This window comes from Brassica rapa, chromosome A02, assembly GCF_000309985.2.
Source record: "Brassica rapa cultivar Chiifu-401-42 chromosome A02, CAAS_Brap_v3.01, whole genome shotgun sequence".
Classification (NCBI taxonomy): Eukaryota; Viridiplantae; Streptophyta; class Magnoliopsida; order Brassicales; family Brassicaceae; genus Brassica; species Brassica rapa.
Window position 1 is genome coordinate 3,162,407 of NC_024796.2, and position 14,453 is coordinate 3,176,859.

The 14,453-nt window shown below is 35.5% G+C and overlaps 2 protein-coding genes and 1 long non-coding RNA gene across 3 annotated transcripts; 1 reads left to right on the plus strand and 2 right to left on the minus strand.

Moving 5' to 3' along the window:
• Nucleotides 1–2,152: 2,152 nt before the first annotated feature.
• On the minus strand, nucleotides 2,153–7,034 carry LOC103851063 (transducin beta-like protein 3). The gene is made up of 14 exons (XM_009127890.3): nucleotides 6,738–7,034; nucleotides 5,823–6,005; nucleotides 5,575–5,736; nucleotides 5,248–5,465; nucleotides 4,864–5,146; nucleotides 4,630–4,764; nucleotides 4,322–4,440; nucleotides 4,086–4,242; nucleotides 3,663–3,909; nucleotides 3,509–3,585; nucleotides 3,268–3,387; nucleotides 3,031–3,161; nucleotides 2,770–2,944; nucleotides 2,153–2,695 (listed from the first exon to the last, which is right to left on the minus strand). The coding sequence occupies exons 1-14, from the start codon at nucleotides 7,032–7,034 to the stop codon at nucleotides 2,384–2,386; spliced, it is 2,616 nt and encodes an 871-aa protein (XP_009126138.1). The 3' UTR covers nucleotides 2,153–2,383.
• LOC103851064 lies at nucleotides 7,031–11,467 on the plus strand. The gene is made up of 5 exons (XR_004455730.1): nucleotides 7,031–7,935; nucleotides 8,025–8,156; nucleotides 8,248–8,370; nucleotides 8,454–11,133; nucleotides 11,232–11,467. It is a non-coding gene; the product is annotated as an uncharacterized LOC103851064 (long non-coding RNA).
• Nucleotides 11,412–14,402, minus strand: LOC103851065. The gene is made up of 12 exons (XM_009127893.2): nucleotides 14,114–14,402; nucleotides 13,681–13,779; nucleotides 13,528–13,585; nucleotides 13,276–13,356; nucleotides 13,096–13,164; nucleotides 12,739–12,977; nucleotides 12,556–12,627; nucleotides 12,286–12,408; nucleotides 12,118–12,199; nucleotides 11,934–11,980; nucleotides 11,724–11,805; nucleotides 11,412–11,610 (listed from the first exon to the last, which is right to left on the minus strand). The coding sequence occupies exons 1-12, from the start codon at nucleotides 14,332–14,334 to the stop codon at nucleotides 11,527–11,529; spliced, it is 1,257 nt and encodes a 418-aa protein (XP_009126141.1). The 5' UTR covers nucleotides 14,335–14,402; the 3' UTR covers nucleotides 11,412–11,526.
• Between the last annotated feature and the right edge of the window lie 51 nt (nucleotides 14,403–14,453).

Below are 14,453 nucleotides of genomic sequence, written 5' to 3' on the forward strand. Positions count from 1 at the left end.
GCTTTTTAAATGTAAAGAAAACTAGCTAAAAATTATATGGGACATTTTATGTGTCTACATCGCTCAGAGTATGTTAAAGGTGTAACATCTAGAAGAATTACATTCATAAAATGTGTAGAAAGTGTTGATGTAATTGTGATGTCTTTAGTATTAAAAATAGGTAAATTTGACATATTTAATACTTAAGAAGGATTTGAAGTATCAACAAGCTTTTAACATGTATAAAGTAATCGATAAAAACTACAAACATTGTTCTTCATATGAAGAATATAAAAGAACTAACAATGTCTATGAGATTTTAAAGCTTTTTAGAGTGTTGTTATATATGCTATAAAGCTAGGGAAAAATAAATTCTACCTCAAACTTATATTTATTTGGAAGATTTAATGTTTGCTAGAAATGATTAACTGAAGATCACTGATGATATCATAAACAATAGTTTCTAAAATGAAATTTAAATTCGATACATATTGGAAGGAGTGTAATGCATGTTATTTTTGCAATAGAGGCTGTCTTGGATCTTAGGATGAACTTTAAACTTTGAAGTGTTTATTACAGATTGATCCATTTACATTTCTGGAGAAAAAAATTATCTTAATAATCACCTTTATACAAAATTTAAAAATAGAAATGAAAATATCCATGCCCTTTTTCAAAAAAAAAAAAAGAAATAAAAATATCCTTTTATTTAAGTTGTGAGCTCTGTCAGATTCTCGTGTTATAGACCAAGAAGAATTTTTTTTGCCATGTTAGATGTAAGTTTATACTTTATAATCTGATTTGTGTTTGTCATTTAGATTGTAACATGATTTGAGTTTTAATTGATACAAGATCTCTTCGAACTAGCTGATATTCCAGACCGAACAAGGGAAGTTGGCATTGGCTACGTTTAGAAGATCAAAATTTTGATATGAGAACTTATGCTGATTTGAATGTTTTACAATATTAGAAAGAGAAGTGCTAGTTCACATTGTCTTTATCCAAGCACCTTATAATACTACAACGAATATTTTGACCCAAAAAATTATTACAATGAATACATTTTTTTTTGGGTGCACCTACAACGAATACATCTTGTCTTACTTTTGTGTAATCACCTCAATGAACGTAGCTTTTCTTCTTAAAACGTTTTACATGTTTGTTTTGGGTTTATAAATAATTGATTTATATATCAACCATTATAAATGGAATCGAGTAGAGATAATGCATTCGCCTCCCCTGAATTATTTTAAGAATGTGAGCTTCATCCAGATTCTCAAGAGCATAAATGTTTGTACATTCATTAGCAAAGAAGACTAGAATCAAAGGCGTAGTGTTTTCTTATATAAATCAGACGTCATTAGTCATAGTTTTATGTATAATTTTTTTATCGATAGAAAATATTAAATTTATTCAAATAAAAAAATATTTTGTACAATGAAATGTGATTTTAGCACTTAATTTAGCTAAAGCAATGTTCTGTGCTAAACCTATTTTAACTTATCTAGTTGCAAACTATGCTCCGTAACTATCATAGGAAGGCTTTCCCATTCTTTGGATAGAGGATGATTTCTTGATTTCTACATACCATCCATTATTCCTATCGATTGAATGATCCGATGAACTGTTTGGATCACAGTGATATTGGTGGTTAGCCGTTTACAACATTGTGAAAACATCGCAAAAAGTCCATTAAATGATGGAAAAGTCGTAACAAAATTTCTGTAAGTGAACCTGCAAAAAAAATCATTGTCGTACCTGAAACAAAACAATAAAAAACGATGAAACATTACCCTTTTTTTTTGTAACTGGCCTTAAAACATTACTTTTAGTGAACTATTTCTTTGCTGATTTTGTATATGCCAATTTCGTGGTCATGCGTGTCATCCCCCGGCTAAGCTTTCAGTCTCGGTTGTGGCATAGCTTCCGATATCACAAAACCCGGCAAGAAAATTGTCAAGGAACATCCAATTAAACAATTTGCGTACTCCAGAAAGTTGGAAATATCGATCAAAACTTGGTTTAAACATATGGTAGTTGACAAAAAAAAAACAACCATTAAAACATTTATTTATTAGACTAGATGGATCATGGGTTACAACTTACAACCCAATTGTTAAACCGGCTGGAACAACGATGTTTTTGGTCTGTGTTTGTTAATTTTGGGGATAAGTTATTGAAAAACAAGTTTACTGAAAACTGATGGAGCAACTTTTTGAGGAAAAAACTCAGCACTCTTTTAAATCCAGTGCTTGTAAGTTGAGAGAAACAACAGCACTTACAACGAACCAATTACACAAAAAACGAGAACTGCCAAAAATTAGGATTCCACCGCACCTTAAATTTCATCAAAAATACTATAACCATGTTATTGCTGCATGCTACTGAAGCAGTGTATCAAGACTCAAACTGCGATTACATTTCCCTGAGCTTCGGCAACGAGTCTCTTCTTGCTCGATCTATCTTTTGATTTCTGAGACTTTCGTTTCCTGGAAGGCGTCTTTTGGTCTGCTTCTGGCTCCTGTTCCATTTCACGAGTCTCTTCTTCGATTTTCTTGTCTTTAGGATACTCTGTGTCGGTCTTTGGATCAATCACAGACATCTCACCGAGTGTGTAGTCTAACAAGAAACTGCTTCTTACAAACCTGTCCATCCTATTGAAATGTCTCTGAGAATATGGGATTAGACCTTCCAGGAGTTCTCCAATTCCTTTAACCTGTCCAAAGAAAACCCCAAGATCAAGCAAACGAACCCGATATTGATCACTGAGTTTTGTCATGTAACCCAAACCTGAACTATTTCTGTGGGAGGAAGTATGTTGAAGGTTTGGTAAAGAACAAACTGAGCAATGTGGCATCGGTTTGGTTTTGTGTTCCATTCTCTGAGATATTCAAAAAGTAAACGGAACTCTTCTTTTTCAAGTCCTTGAAGAGCTTTCACAATCTGGTCGTCTGATTCTCTTTTCCTGTTTACACCAAAATGCAGTTAAGACGAAGGAAGAGACTTAATATCGAGAAAGAGTAAACGCTATGTGTTTCTGGATGGCTTTACTTGCAGAGGCCAGCGAAGAGTTCGTAAACTTTGTGAGGCCTACGAAGCTCAAAAGCTAATCTTATGGCTTTAGTGTATTCAGCATCTAACACTGCGTTTTCCAGCTCCTGACCTCTCAAGATTGTTTCTTCCTGTATAACAGAAGAGGTTCAAGATGATGGTTAGACTAAAGATCAAGGACACATGAAAGCTCCATGGTAACCATATTTTTCTAGTTAAGAAGTGCAATTAACAGACCTCTTTCCGAAATTCGTCTTCTTTATCAGAAGCGGTGGAATCATGCCATATATTAATAACAGCATCGCCTCCACCAGTTGCAACCATTTCTGTTTTCTTTCCAACAGCTAAAGCCCATACCTGCAAAATGTAATTTGTCTGAATAGAATAGAATAGCAAGTGGTCTGTGCGCATGTTATTGCTATGAACATGTCAGACAAATATATGGAGACATCAAGACACCAAGTATCGCTAAGGGTACCTTGTCCTCGTGCTGGTCATATGTGGCAGTGCATTCGCTAGTGTTCACATTCCAAAGTTTCAATAAACCATCGGCACCTATAATAAGTACATTGTTAGAAGATTAAGACTAAAAAGGAAGAAAAAAAGTATGACACCAAGCTAGTGAAACTTACCACATGAGACAAATTGGGTGCCATCAGTTATGAATGAGGCCCTAAGGACACTTGAGGTGTGACCTTCGAATGTTTTGAGGCATGAACCATCAGATATAGCCCAAATTTTTACTGTTTTATCACCGGATGCTGTCATTACGCACTGATCAACAGGTGAGAACTCAACAGAAAATATCCGCCTCTTATGTCCTTTAAGTGTAACGACATGCACCAAGTCTGGTAGCCTCCATATGCTAGCTGTCCGATCCTGTACGACAGACACAAATACGTCAAATAAGAGCCTCGAGCATGTCTTCTCAGAGCCCAGTGCATTTTCTTCAATAGGAGAGAGAGATAAATACAAGTGTTTGTATTTGTAAAATGTTATACCGAGTGAGATAATTACAATTAATCAGATTAGGTTCGCTCATCATATCTAGTTACCTCAGAGCCAGTGCAGACCAAGCTATCATTACGAGCAACAGCCACGGAATTGATGTCTTTATCATGAGCAGCGACAACACTTCTAGTTTTCAGATTAATGGGCTCTTCCGAGTCCTCTGAGATACCATCAAGGCTCCAGACCTTCAGTGTACGATCACTAATCCAGTAGAATGCAAGACATGAGATTAACTTATACTAAAATGCAAAGAATACGAAATTATTTATGTAGCACGTACCCACTGCCGCTGACAAAGAAACTGAAAGACTTCTTCGCAAAAGCAACCGCTAAGATATCGCCATTATGACCTGTACCAACTCCAATGCAAGATTGGCTTGTTGCATTCCATAGCCTTACCTGTAATTGTAAAGTAACAAAATATAAGTTAATCTACTCCGCAGATCACTCTAATCGAAAAAGTGGTTTCGTAGGATATGTTTGGGAGAATGATGTGCATGATCAAAAACATTGACATAAGCTAGTAACTCTGTAAAATCGGAGACAAACAAATCTACCCAGAACAACAAGGTAAGTAGATGGATTTACAGTTTTGTCTTTGCTTCCAGTCACGACTAGAACATTCCCAGAACTAGATACGCATGTGTCAAGGGACAGAACAACTTCTTTATGGCCAGCTAATACGTAGGAACATGACATTGTTGCAACATCATAAACACGAACCTACATATAGATTTGCAAATCTCAGTCCATGAAAGTATAAAATCTTAGACTTGATCATACTCGCAGGATAATGACTTAGTCTACAAAATGCTCAATTACCTCTTCGAGATTTGTAGCTACTGCGAGAAACTGTTCTTCATCACCTAGGAACTTCATATCAGAAATTTCCTCATTATATCCAACAAGCCTCTTCCTTAGCACTAACTCTGGTTCTTCTACATTTTCCACAACGGAGTAGATAAAAAACTGCTGATCAGCAGTCACACAAAGCAGTCCACGATCAGAAGGCAGCATGGCAGCTGCAGTGAACCCTCTTTTAGATTCCTCATCATCCGAGCTGACAGTAATATCCGACGACTTCTGCTCGTAGAGGCAAACTGAACTGCCAAAGTAAATAGCTAAAGATTTCAATCCATTTTTCTTACGCTAGAATGATTTCACACGAAAAAAAAAAACTAATCAGCGAAGGATATAATGGCTTACCCTTCAGACTTCCAAATGCGCACTACACCACGTTCCCCAAGAGTAATAAAATGCGTTTCTTGAGAAGAAGTTTTCTTCTTCTTACTCTTCTGATCAAGAGACGCTATAAAAGAAGCGAAAGGCGACCCAGAAGAAACTATTGTCACCGCTTCTAGTACCTCATACGTTGCAACTGTAGTCTTGCAGCTATAATCATGAAGGTCCCACACATTCACAACCTGTGATTAACCAATCCTACCATTTAATAGATCACCGACAGAAAACAATCCTAGTCCTGAAGTGTGCAACTAAATTAAGGTAGAGAGAGAGAGCTTGCTGGGAACTTACTTTATCTCTTCCAGCAGTGAGTAAAGTCAACCCATCCTCTGATAGAGCAATCGAACTCACAGCTGAAAAGTGCTTATCCAAAATGGCAAGACACTTCTTCTCAGTGTTCTTTGCCATAAGATCCCAGACACGAACGGTTGCATCATCACTTCCCGATATAAGCTACACCCAAACGTTAAAAAAATATCCCTTTATAACAGAAATTTTAATTCCAGATCAATTAAACCATAGACAGAATTGGTACATACGATGTTTTTGTTAGCATCAGGATGGAACAAGACACTCGAAACAACTCCTTTATGACCTTTGAAGTAATGAGTGCAGAAGCCACCATCAACATCCCAAACAAGGACTTTCCTATCAGCTCCAGCTGTAGCTAGCAATCCACCAGACGCGTGGCAAGCCATGCCCATCACAGGCCCCTCATGTCCCTGCCCAAATTAGCAATAAAAACATCAAATAAACAAACACAGTATTAACTAGGCCTGGGCAAAAAAACTGGAACCAAAGAACCGAACGGGAACCGAAATACCCGAAACTGGACCAAAACGCTCAAATACCCGAACAGTTCCTATATTCGAAATAACCGAACCGGAACCAAACCAAGAACCGAATATGGATACCCGAATATATAAAAATATTAATTATATATACATATAATATAACTAAATATATATTTTTAATTTAAAGATATGTTAAAAGTATCCGAAAATAGTTGAGGATAACTAAATTATTATAAAGTATTCGAACTATACAAAAGTATTTGAAACTATCCGGATAGTTTTATTCAAAATATCCAAAGTAATCCGAAATTCTTATCTAAATCATCCTAATTATTTGATATTTTGTCCTAAATAATCGATATTTTATCTGAATTATCCGAACCGGAATAAATAAGAACGGAATATTGTCCGGGTATTTTTTGGTTGCTAGTTTTACTATACAAACTGAACCGAACCAGAAACTATCCGAACCGACCAGAAACTATCCGAACCGAAACGAACCCAAAACAGGTAGTAAATGTATCCTCTATCCCCTATCCTACCCAAAACCCGAAATACCCGAACTGATACCTGAAATGCCCATGCATAGTATTAACATTTAGAAATCAAATTTGCCAAAAGCACATTCCTTTCTAGATAATTTTTAATCTTCAATTTTACCTTCCAAGTGCGAATGCATTTCAACGTTTCCAAATCCCAAACTCGAATCTGTCTACTATGCCCACCGGAGAAGAGTAGCTTATCGTCAGGACTAAGAGCCAGAGCAGTGAGCGTATCCGACTCGCCTTCGATTGTCGATTTCACCGACGAGTCCGACGCGTCGACGATGTTAATCGCGTCGCCACATGCGCAGACGATGAAAGAACCGTCAGAGGAAACGACGAAAGGACCGCCGCTGTAGAACTGCTTTAGAGATCGAGAGCAACGATAGTTCTTCTTCAACGACTGAGGAGCCATCTCTATCTCTCACTCGCTCTTTCCCGTCCGGTGAAGAGAAACGTCGGAGAAAGAATTAGGGTTTAAGCCTCCCGCTTTTATATCTCGTCTTTTTTTTTCAATAGGTCGTCTGCGTTTGCGTTTTGGTTAATTTTTTTTTTATTTTTGAGCAACGTGAATACTTTCGCTACAAAGAGCTAGTAAGCCCATTGTTGCCGAAAACTAAAAAAAGCTAATAAGCCCATTAACAGTAAAATGGCCCACGAAAAAAGGGAAGCATCATAAGTTCAAAATCGTCCATCTAAAAATTTGTGGAATTTCTTAGGACCCAATTTCTTACTGTAATTGTTCTTTTACTGAAAATTTGCTTGCAGTAAGATTATCTAGCATAAGAAGAAAGAATAGGTTAACGGGATTGCGAATCACAACACATTTAAGAGGATGAGAATCAAGATTTACTAAGGATACAATTTCCATTTTTTAAGACAAGATCATTCTGTTAAGTGTGATTATCTTTGATTGATTGATTGGAGATTTGATATCTCATGAAATCCTCTACTCAATTAATGGGATGAAACAACAAAAAGGCAAGAAATAAGGAATCATTCAATACATAATATTTCATCCATCCCATATATATACCCACACAAGTCAAATCAAACAACATAATAAACATCAAATCGTACTCTCTCAGTTTTATAACAGTAGAATAAAAAAAAACTGTGACAGAAATGGCTCAAACTTTGCGTAGTGCAATGGTTGTGATGATGATTTTTGTAACAATCGAGTGTGGTAATGGAATGGATACTAAAGACCACCGTGTGTGTTTCAAAAACTGCCTAGAAAAGTGCCGTATAGATGATTACACATGTCAGTTGAAGTGTGAAATAGAGTGCCATTTAACACCACCGGCTCTTCTAAGGTACATACATTATATCTCTCTTTTTAAAACTTTTTTTCTTGATTAAAATGATATTGAATATTAAAATTGTATTGAATGATTACTACTAGTGAAAAAAAAGAAGATCAGCGTGTGTGTTTCAAAAACTGCCTAGAGAAGTGCCGCATAGATGATTACACATGTCAGTTAAAGTGTGAAATAGAGTGTCATTTAACACCACCGGCTCTCCCGGCTCTTTTAGGGTACGTACATTATATCTCTCTTTTAAAAACTTTTTTTTTCTTGATTAAAACCATATTGAATATTAAAACTGTATTGAATGGTTACTACTAGTGAAAAAAAAGAAGACCATCGTGTGTGTTTCAAAAACTGTCTAGAGAAGTGCCGCATAGATGATTACACATGTCAATTGAAGTGTGAAATAGAGTGCCATTTAACACCACCGTCTTTTCCATTGTACGTACTTCATATCTCTTCTTTTATAACTTTTTTTATTGATTAAAACTGTATTAAATAATAATATTTGATACATAATAAAGGGATGAAGCAGTAATGGCGCCAGAACAAGGTAAAAGCGATACGTGCTACAGAGATTGTAGCAACAAATGGGGCCTTGACTCAGCTCGTATGGAACGTTGTTTGAATACTTGCCCCACGCCTGCTACTCTCTTTTAGTTCCCACGCAAAATTTTCACTTCTATCTGCTACATGTTTTATCAAACACACAATAAGGTTTCATATTAATGTATTATGAGGGGTTCGCCTTCTTTAATCTCCAAAAATAATTAATGGAATACGAGTCAAAAGTTTTGGTTAGATATAAATATATAATTGGTCGGCTCAAACCCCAAATGGAGAATACATTAAATTATACGACCATATCATCAGTTTTCTCCATCCCACGGTTATTCTCGGTAAAGTTATGCGACCATATGTAAATATATAATCAAGCGATCAATCAAATAAAAACGTAGATGTTTCAAATATATATTGAACATTGACCGTAATTGTTTTTGTTATGTGTATATTGTTGAGCCGATCGATTGGGATTGAGTTATCTAAGAAGATTAAGTCAACTAAATTGCAAGAAATTTATTGTATTAACAAATTAAAGGTTTAAGTCAAAGAAATTGCAACGCAGAAAAGGTTTCTAAGTCAAACTATAATAATGCTTGTTAGTGGATAAAAAAACAACACAAAGCATGGAAATGAAGTAATGCTTAAATTAATATATAGTAGATTTTGATATGTGTTTCGAAAACACGATTTTCTTGTGAATTGTAAACAAAGTTTGATATGAATTAATTTTAAAGAGTATTGTTACAAAATTGTATTATATCAAAATAGAGAGTTTGTTTTAAATTATGTAATTTATTATTAGAATATTTAAGATTTTGTATATACATTAATACGCAACTCTCTCCTAAGTCTGGACATTTATCTAGATCCAAAAATCGATCAGAAAACACATGTTTGATTCGGATCCATAGAAAAAAGTACATGTTGGGTATTTATTGGATATGCGGTCTTGGTTTAAGTCCACATCCTACTAGAGACCCGATTGTATAAAGTACCCAAAATGTTTTGTGCATATTAGGTATTTTGGGTATTTCAAAAATATTTTCGATATTACGATATTCTCTTAAGTTTCAGATTATGGTTTTCGGTTATAATTTCGGGTTTAAGGTAAATTTTCAAATTTTTTAAAATATATTTTTTGGGTATCTAGATTACACTATGGGTATTTTTTGGTTTCTCGGGTTTTTGGATAAAAAATTTCGGGTATTTGACTATTATAGGGTATTTGTTTTGGGTATTTTTGACATTTTCGGGTTTTGGGTATTTTTTGGGATTTTTGGTACTTTGAGTCTTTTGGGCCCTAAATACCTGAACCAAATCGGATCTCATATCCAAAAATTACATGCATTATGTATCTGAACCAACCTAGCCTTGGAAGGAACTGACCCGAACTCAGGTAAAATTTTTTCAGATATCTAGATGAGTTCAAATATTTAGGATTCAAAGGACCCAACCTGAAAAAACCCGACTTTAATCTGATCTGAAAACCTGAATGCCTATGCCCACTCTCACTTATTTATGTTGTTCATTTAGCGAGACTTAAGACTTATTTGGCAGATTTTAAGCTAATTTAAATAATATATATTTGCAGGAGTTTTTAATAGTTTTTAAACTTATATCGAATAACAATTTTTATTATAGATATTTTTTATAAAACTTAATTTAACGTAAATATATATAATTTTGGTTAAACAAATGATTTGCTAAAGTGTTTTTATCAAATTTGATTTTGTAAAATATTTAGAATTATATAATGTTAGATGACATGGTATAAAATGTTGTAGTATGATATATGTTTTCATTTTAATAATTGATATCTAAATATTATATATCCATCTTTGAGTATAATATAATATGATGTATATAACGTTATTGAATAACAACAATAACATTGGATGATAAAAAGAAAAATAATTAGAGAAATATATCACACAGAATGAGAAATAATAATTGGATTTATTTAAAAGTTGAAGTTGTATTCACACAGAAGCCTTTGATAAAAAAAAATGATAGTGTGAAATGTTGCAAAGTTGGTGGCACCAAGGAATAATATAATTTTGGTATTTAAATTTATCAGTTACGTTTTGATTATGGATTCATGAGACACATTTTGATAAGATGATATTTTAGTATAATGAAGTTATGAATAAATCTTTGGTGTATCATAGTAAATTGGATAGTAAATAAGAGCATTGATTATTGTATATTTACAGAAATGTAAGGTAAGACCAAAAAAACAGTTCAGTCTAATAAAATAGTCCAATAACCTTATAAATAGATTTTTTAAGAATATTTTCCTTTTAATAGTATATATAGGTAGATTTTTTAAGAATACTTTCTTTTTAATTGTATATATATATTTTTTTACCAAATTAATATACATACTTTCATCCATTATATATATATATATATATATGTTAAACCAAATCAACCAACAAACAACAATCTTGCTTTGTGAGAACTTCTTTTTCCTTTGAGTTTATATCTGTTGAGATTTAAAAAAAAAAAGTTGCAAAGAAAAATGGCAGGAAAAATGTGTATGATGATGATGGTGATGATGGTATTGGTGATAATGAACTGTGGTCTAAAACCATGTAATGGAATGGATACTAACGTTCCCACACCACCGTCTCTCGCAGGGTATGTATTGCCTCTATGTCAAAGCGTTCTTTTAAAATTATTTTCTTATTAGAAGTATTAATATATGTATATTGTCTTAATTTGCGATGATACAAAAGGGAGGAACCTGAAACGCGACCACAAGACATTGCTCACTGCTACCAACAATGTAGCCTCAAATGCGGCTCTGACGGAGATTGCTTCGTAGCTTGTTTAAAGAAATGCCGCGGAACCTCTACTCTTTTTTAATTTCTCATACAAAGAATGATTCATGTTTTGTCTGTAAAACTATGCGACCAAGGCATGAAAAAACTGATCAATGATATAGAAGAACCAAAGATATATTTGCAGAAAATGAACCAATAATTGATAATCGTATGGATAACTACTTAAATACATAATCTCTCTCTCCTATCATTTAACAATGCCGTTCAAGAATCGGTGACTAAGAACAGCTTCCGCCATTGGCCGTTTCCTGTGGTCAGCGTTCAACATTGCCTACCAAAACACCACACATACACACGAGAGTTTAGTCTCGTTTCTGAAATATGAAACATTTTTTATATTTTTGATTCTCAGCCTACAGAGAGAAACATTGACCAACTAAATACCTGGAGCAATTCCCAACCAGCTCTATCACCAAAATCCAGAAACTTAACAGCTTCTTCAAGGCGTTCATCAGCTAAACAGTACCTGTATAAAAAGTTTAGTGAGATTTTTGAAACACAGGCTATACCTAACACAGACACTTGGAGGAAGAATCGATTAATTGAAAATACAACGGCTCTTTAACTAAATAAACTGTTATCAAAGAGGCTTACTCTCTTACTGCCTCAATATCCAGCCGGAATGTGTTTTCCAGTAGTCTCTGCAGTTCATCAGATTAAGCTACGGTTAACCAAACACTATGCGGAGATATGCTAGACGCCAAAAGATGCGAACTTATATATAAATGCAAAGCTGTTTAAAACATTCGCATGGCATCCAGTCATATGGTAATCTTGCCTGAAGAGAAAGAGAATCCATTACGCCTGCTTCACAGAACGGAACAAAGGCCAAGTATGCAAAGAGAAGACCGGCTTCATATCTGTAAACAATAAAATGTGCGCTATATCTTTATCAAGTAACACTTGCAACTTAGAAAATGAACTACATAGAAAGTATAAGCAATACATGTCATCTGCAATCCCAAAAGCTCTCTTCTCAAAAACTGTGAAGGCGCCCGAAGCAGTTGCCCTTCGCCAAAGTTGCTCTGATAGTGCACCAGAGGTCGCTCCTTCTTCCAAGCATGATGGCCTGTAAGGTAAGCTCTGTCTATTAACAATGAGTTCACACAAATTCTTGTGGCCAGTTATAAACAGCAAGACCAAAATGGCTGAAGAATATCAGAAAGCTATGAGGATAAACAACCAATCATGGAGTGAAAAGAGAAAGCGATGGAACCTTATGTCAACAGAAAAGGCTAGATCTCGCAGCCTCGGGATTAAATACATGGCTTCTCTCTCCGCTGGTGTACTTCAGATAAGTTTACCATATAAAAAATTCAACTAGATTAGCAGAGAGATAATACACTTGTATTGAGAGAGATGTGTGCAAGCACTTTCAGATACTCGAAGGGAGGCATACTTGAGAACAATCGAGGAGGGCCCGAGGCTTTGGTGTAACCTATCATTGGCATGCATAAAGGCTAGACCTTTCATTGCACCTTGTAGGATCGTAACAACAAAATTTCTCCTTCGTTTCATCGTCACTTCCTTTTCGTAAGGATTCCATGCTCCTTGTGAGCGAGCTCTTGATGTTTTTTCACTCGCAATTCGCGCGTAATCAGCTGCACTATCTTTACCACCGTCACGAAAAGCCAGCCACTACATAATGTGAATCAATTCAACCGATGCTCCATAACTTATGCCAAAATATCCACATACTTGCGCAGCCTTAGACTCAACAAAACAGAGTTCAACACTTCAAAGAGTAAAGCCTAACCTGTTCCCCAAACTGTGTCTCAAAGCCACCAACAAGTATAAGCAGGTTAGCAGGTAGGTTTTTATTGCTCTGCGTAGGACAAGCAGAACAAGAAGATGTTACACTAATATTTATTCGCCCGTGGAATGAAATTGTTAAGAATCCATTAAATTTTTTTTAATGCATATCTATTTATCAAACCTGGAGAAAAGAATGTGCATTCAACTCGTTAGCGGCCATCATGTCAGCCTCAATTCCACCAGCACGCTGTCCGGGATAGACCTTAACAGAGACAAAAGTACAAACGGAAAGCAACTTAACATCCAAAATGAAGTTCTTTATGCTCTAAGGAGGTCAGAACATGACAATATAGACAGATTTATGAAAATAGAAACTGCCCACAGAAAAAACAACAATCTTTGCTGAGAAAAAAGAAAGAAGATGCAAAATCACCTTAAAGGTGATAGGTGTTCCTCGAAATGGACCTTGTGATATTCTTCCTTCGTATAGTCTGCAGACAAACTGCCATGACTAATACATTTTTTTTAAAATTCACCAAATATATCACCGTATAATACATTGTCTACATAACGCCAAAAAGTGCACCTGATCTTAACGGCGCCTTCTCCAATGTCCTGAGATTTTAATCTCCCAATATCATCAGATGAAGATTCAAATTCATCTCCTGACCGCAACCCTGAATAACTAGGGGCACAAAAGAGGTGAATTGAAAGCTTAGAAAACGAAGTAAAAAGAGTGAAACTAGACAAGAATCTAGCAAAATCAAAAAAAGAGTGAAACTCAATGTAACAAACTTCACAGCAAATGAAACCATATTCAAAGGAATCAAAGTTCACGAGATCTAAACTCGTCAAGCTACAGCTACAGACTCACACATACATCTTTCTATACACTGTGCTCAGATAAACAAGCTCGTACCTATACACTAAGTAAACAGAACATCTTCCACCTAATATCCTCAACATATACACACTATAATTTCGAGATTTTGAGATTCATGAATCCAGTGAGGAGGTACCTAGTTACATTCATGAATCCGTAGCTTCCGATAAGCCTCCCCACCTCGAACGAGTCAGCGCTGGTGATCAAACTCGCCGTAACCGCATGCAGCCGCCGATTCCTTCCACGCGATTTCACAATCCGAGCACCGGAGAATCCGCCGCCGCCTGATTCTCGACGGATCAAAGAGAAACGCGAAACGCAGTCGAAGGAAACGCGATTAACAGCGACCGGATTCATCACTTCAATTCGTGAACGATTCAAAGACTGTCAGCCAGTGTGAGAGAGAGATAAGAGCCACGAAAGATTCTTATCCTACGTGGCATTTATAATTAAACTATAACCGTGCGCCGTTAGAT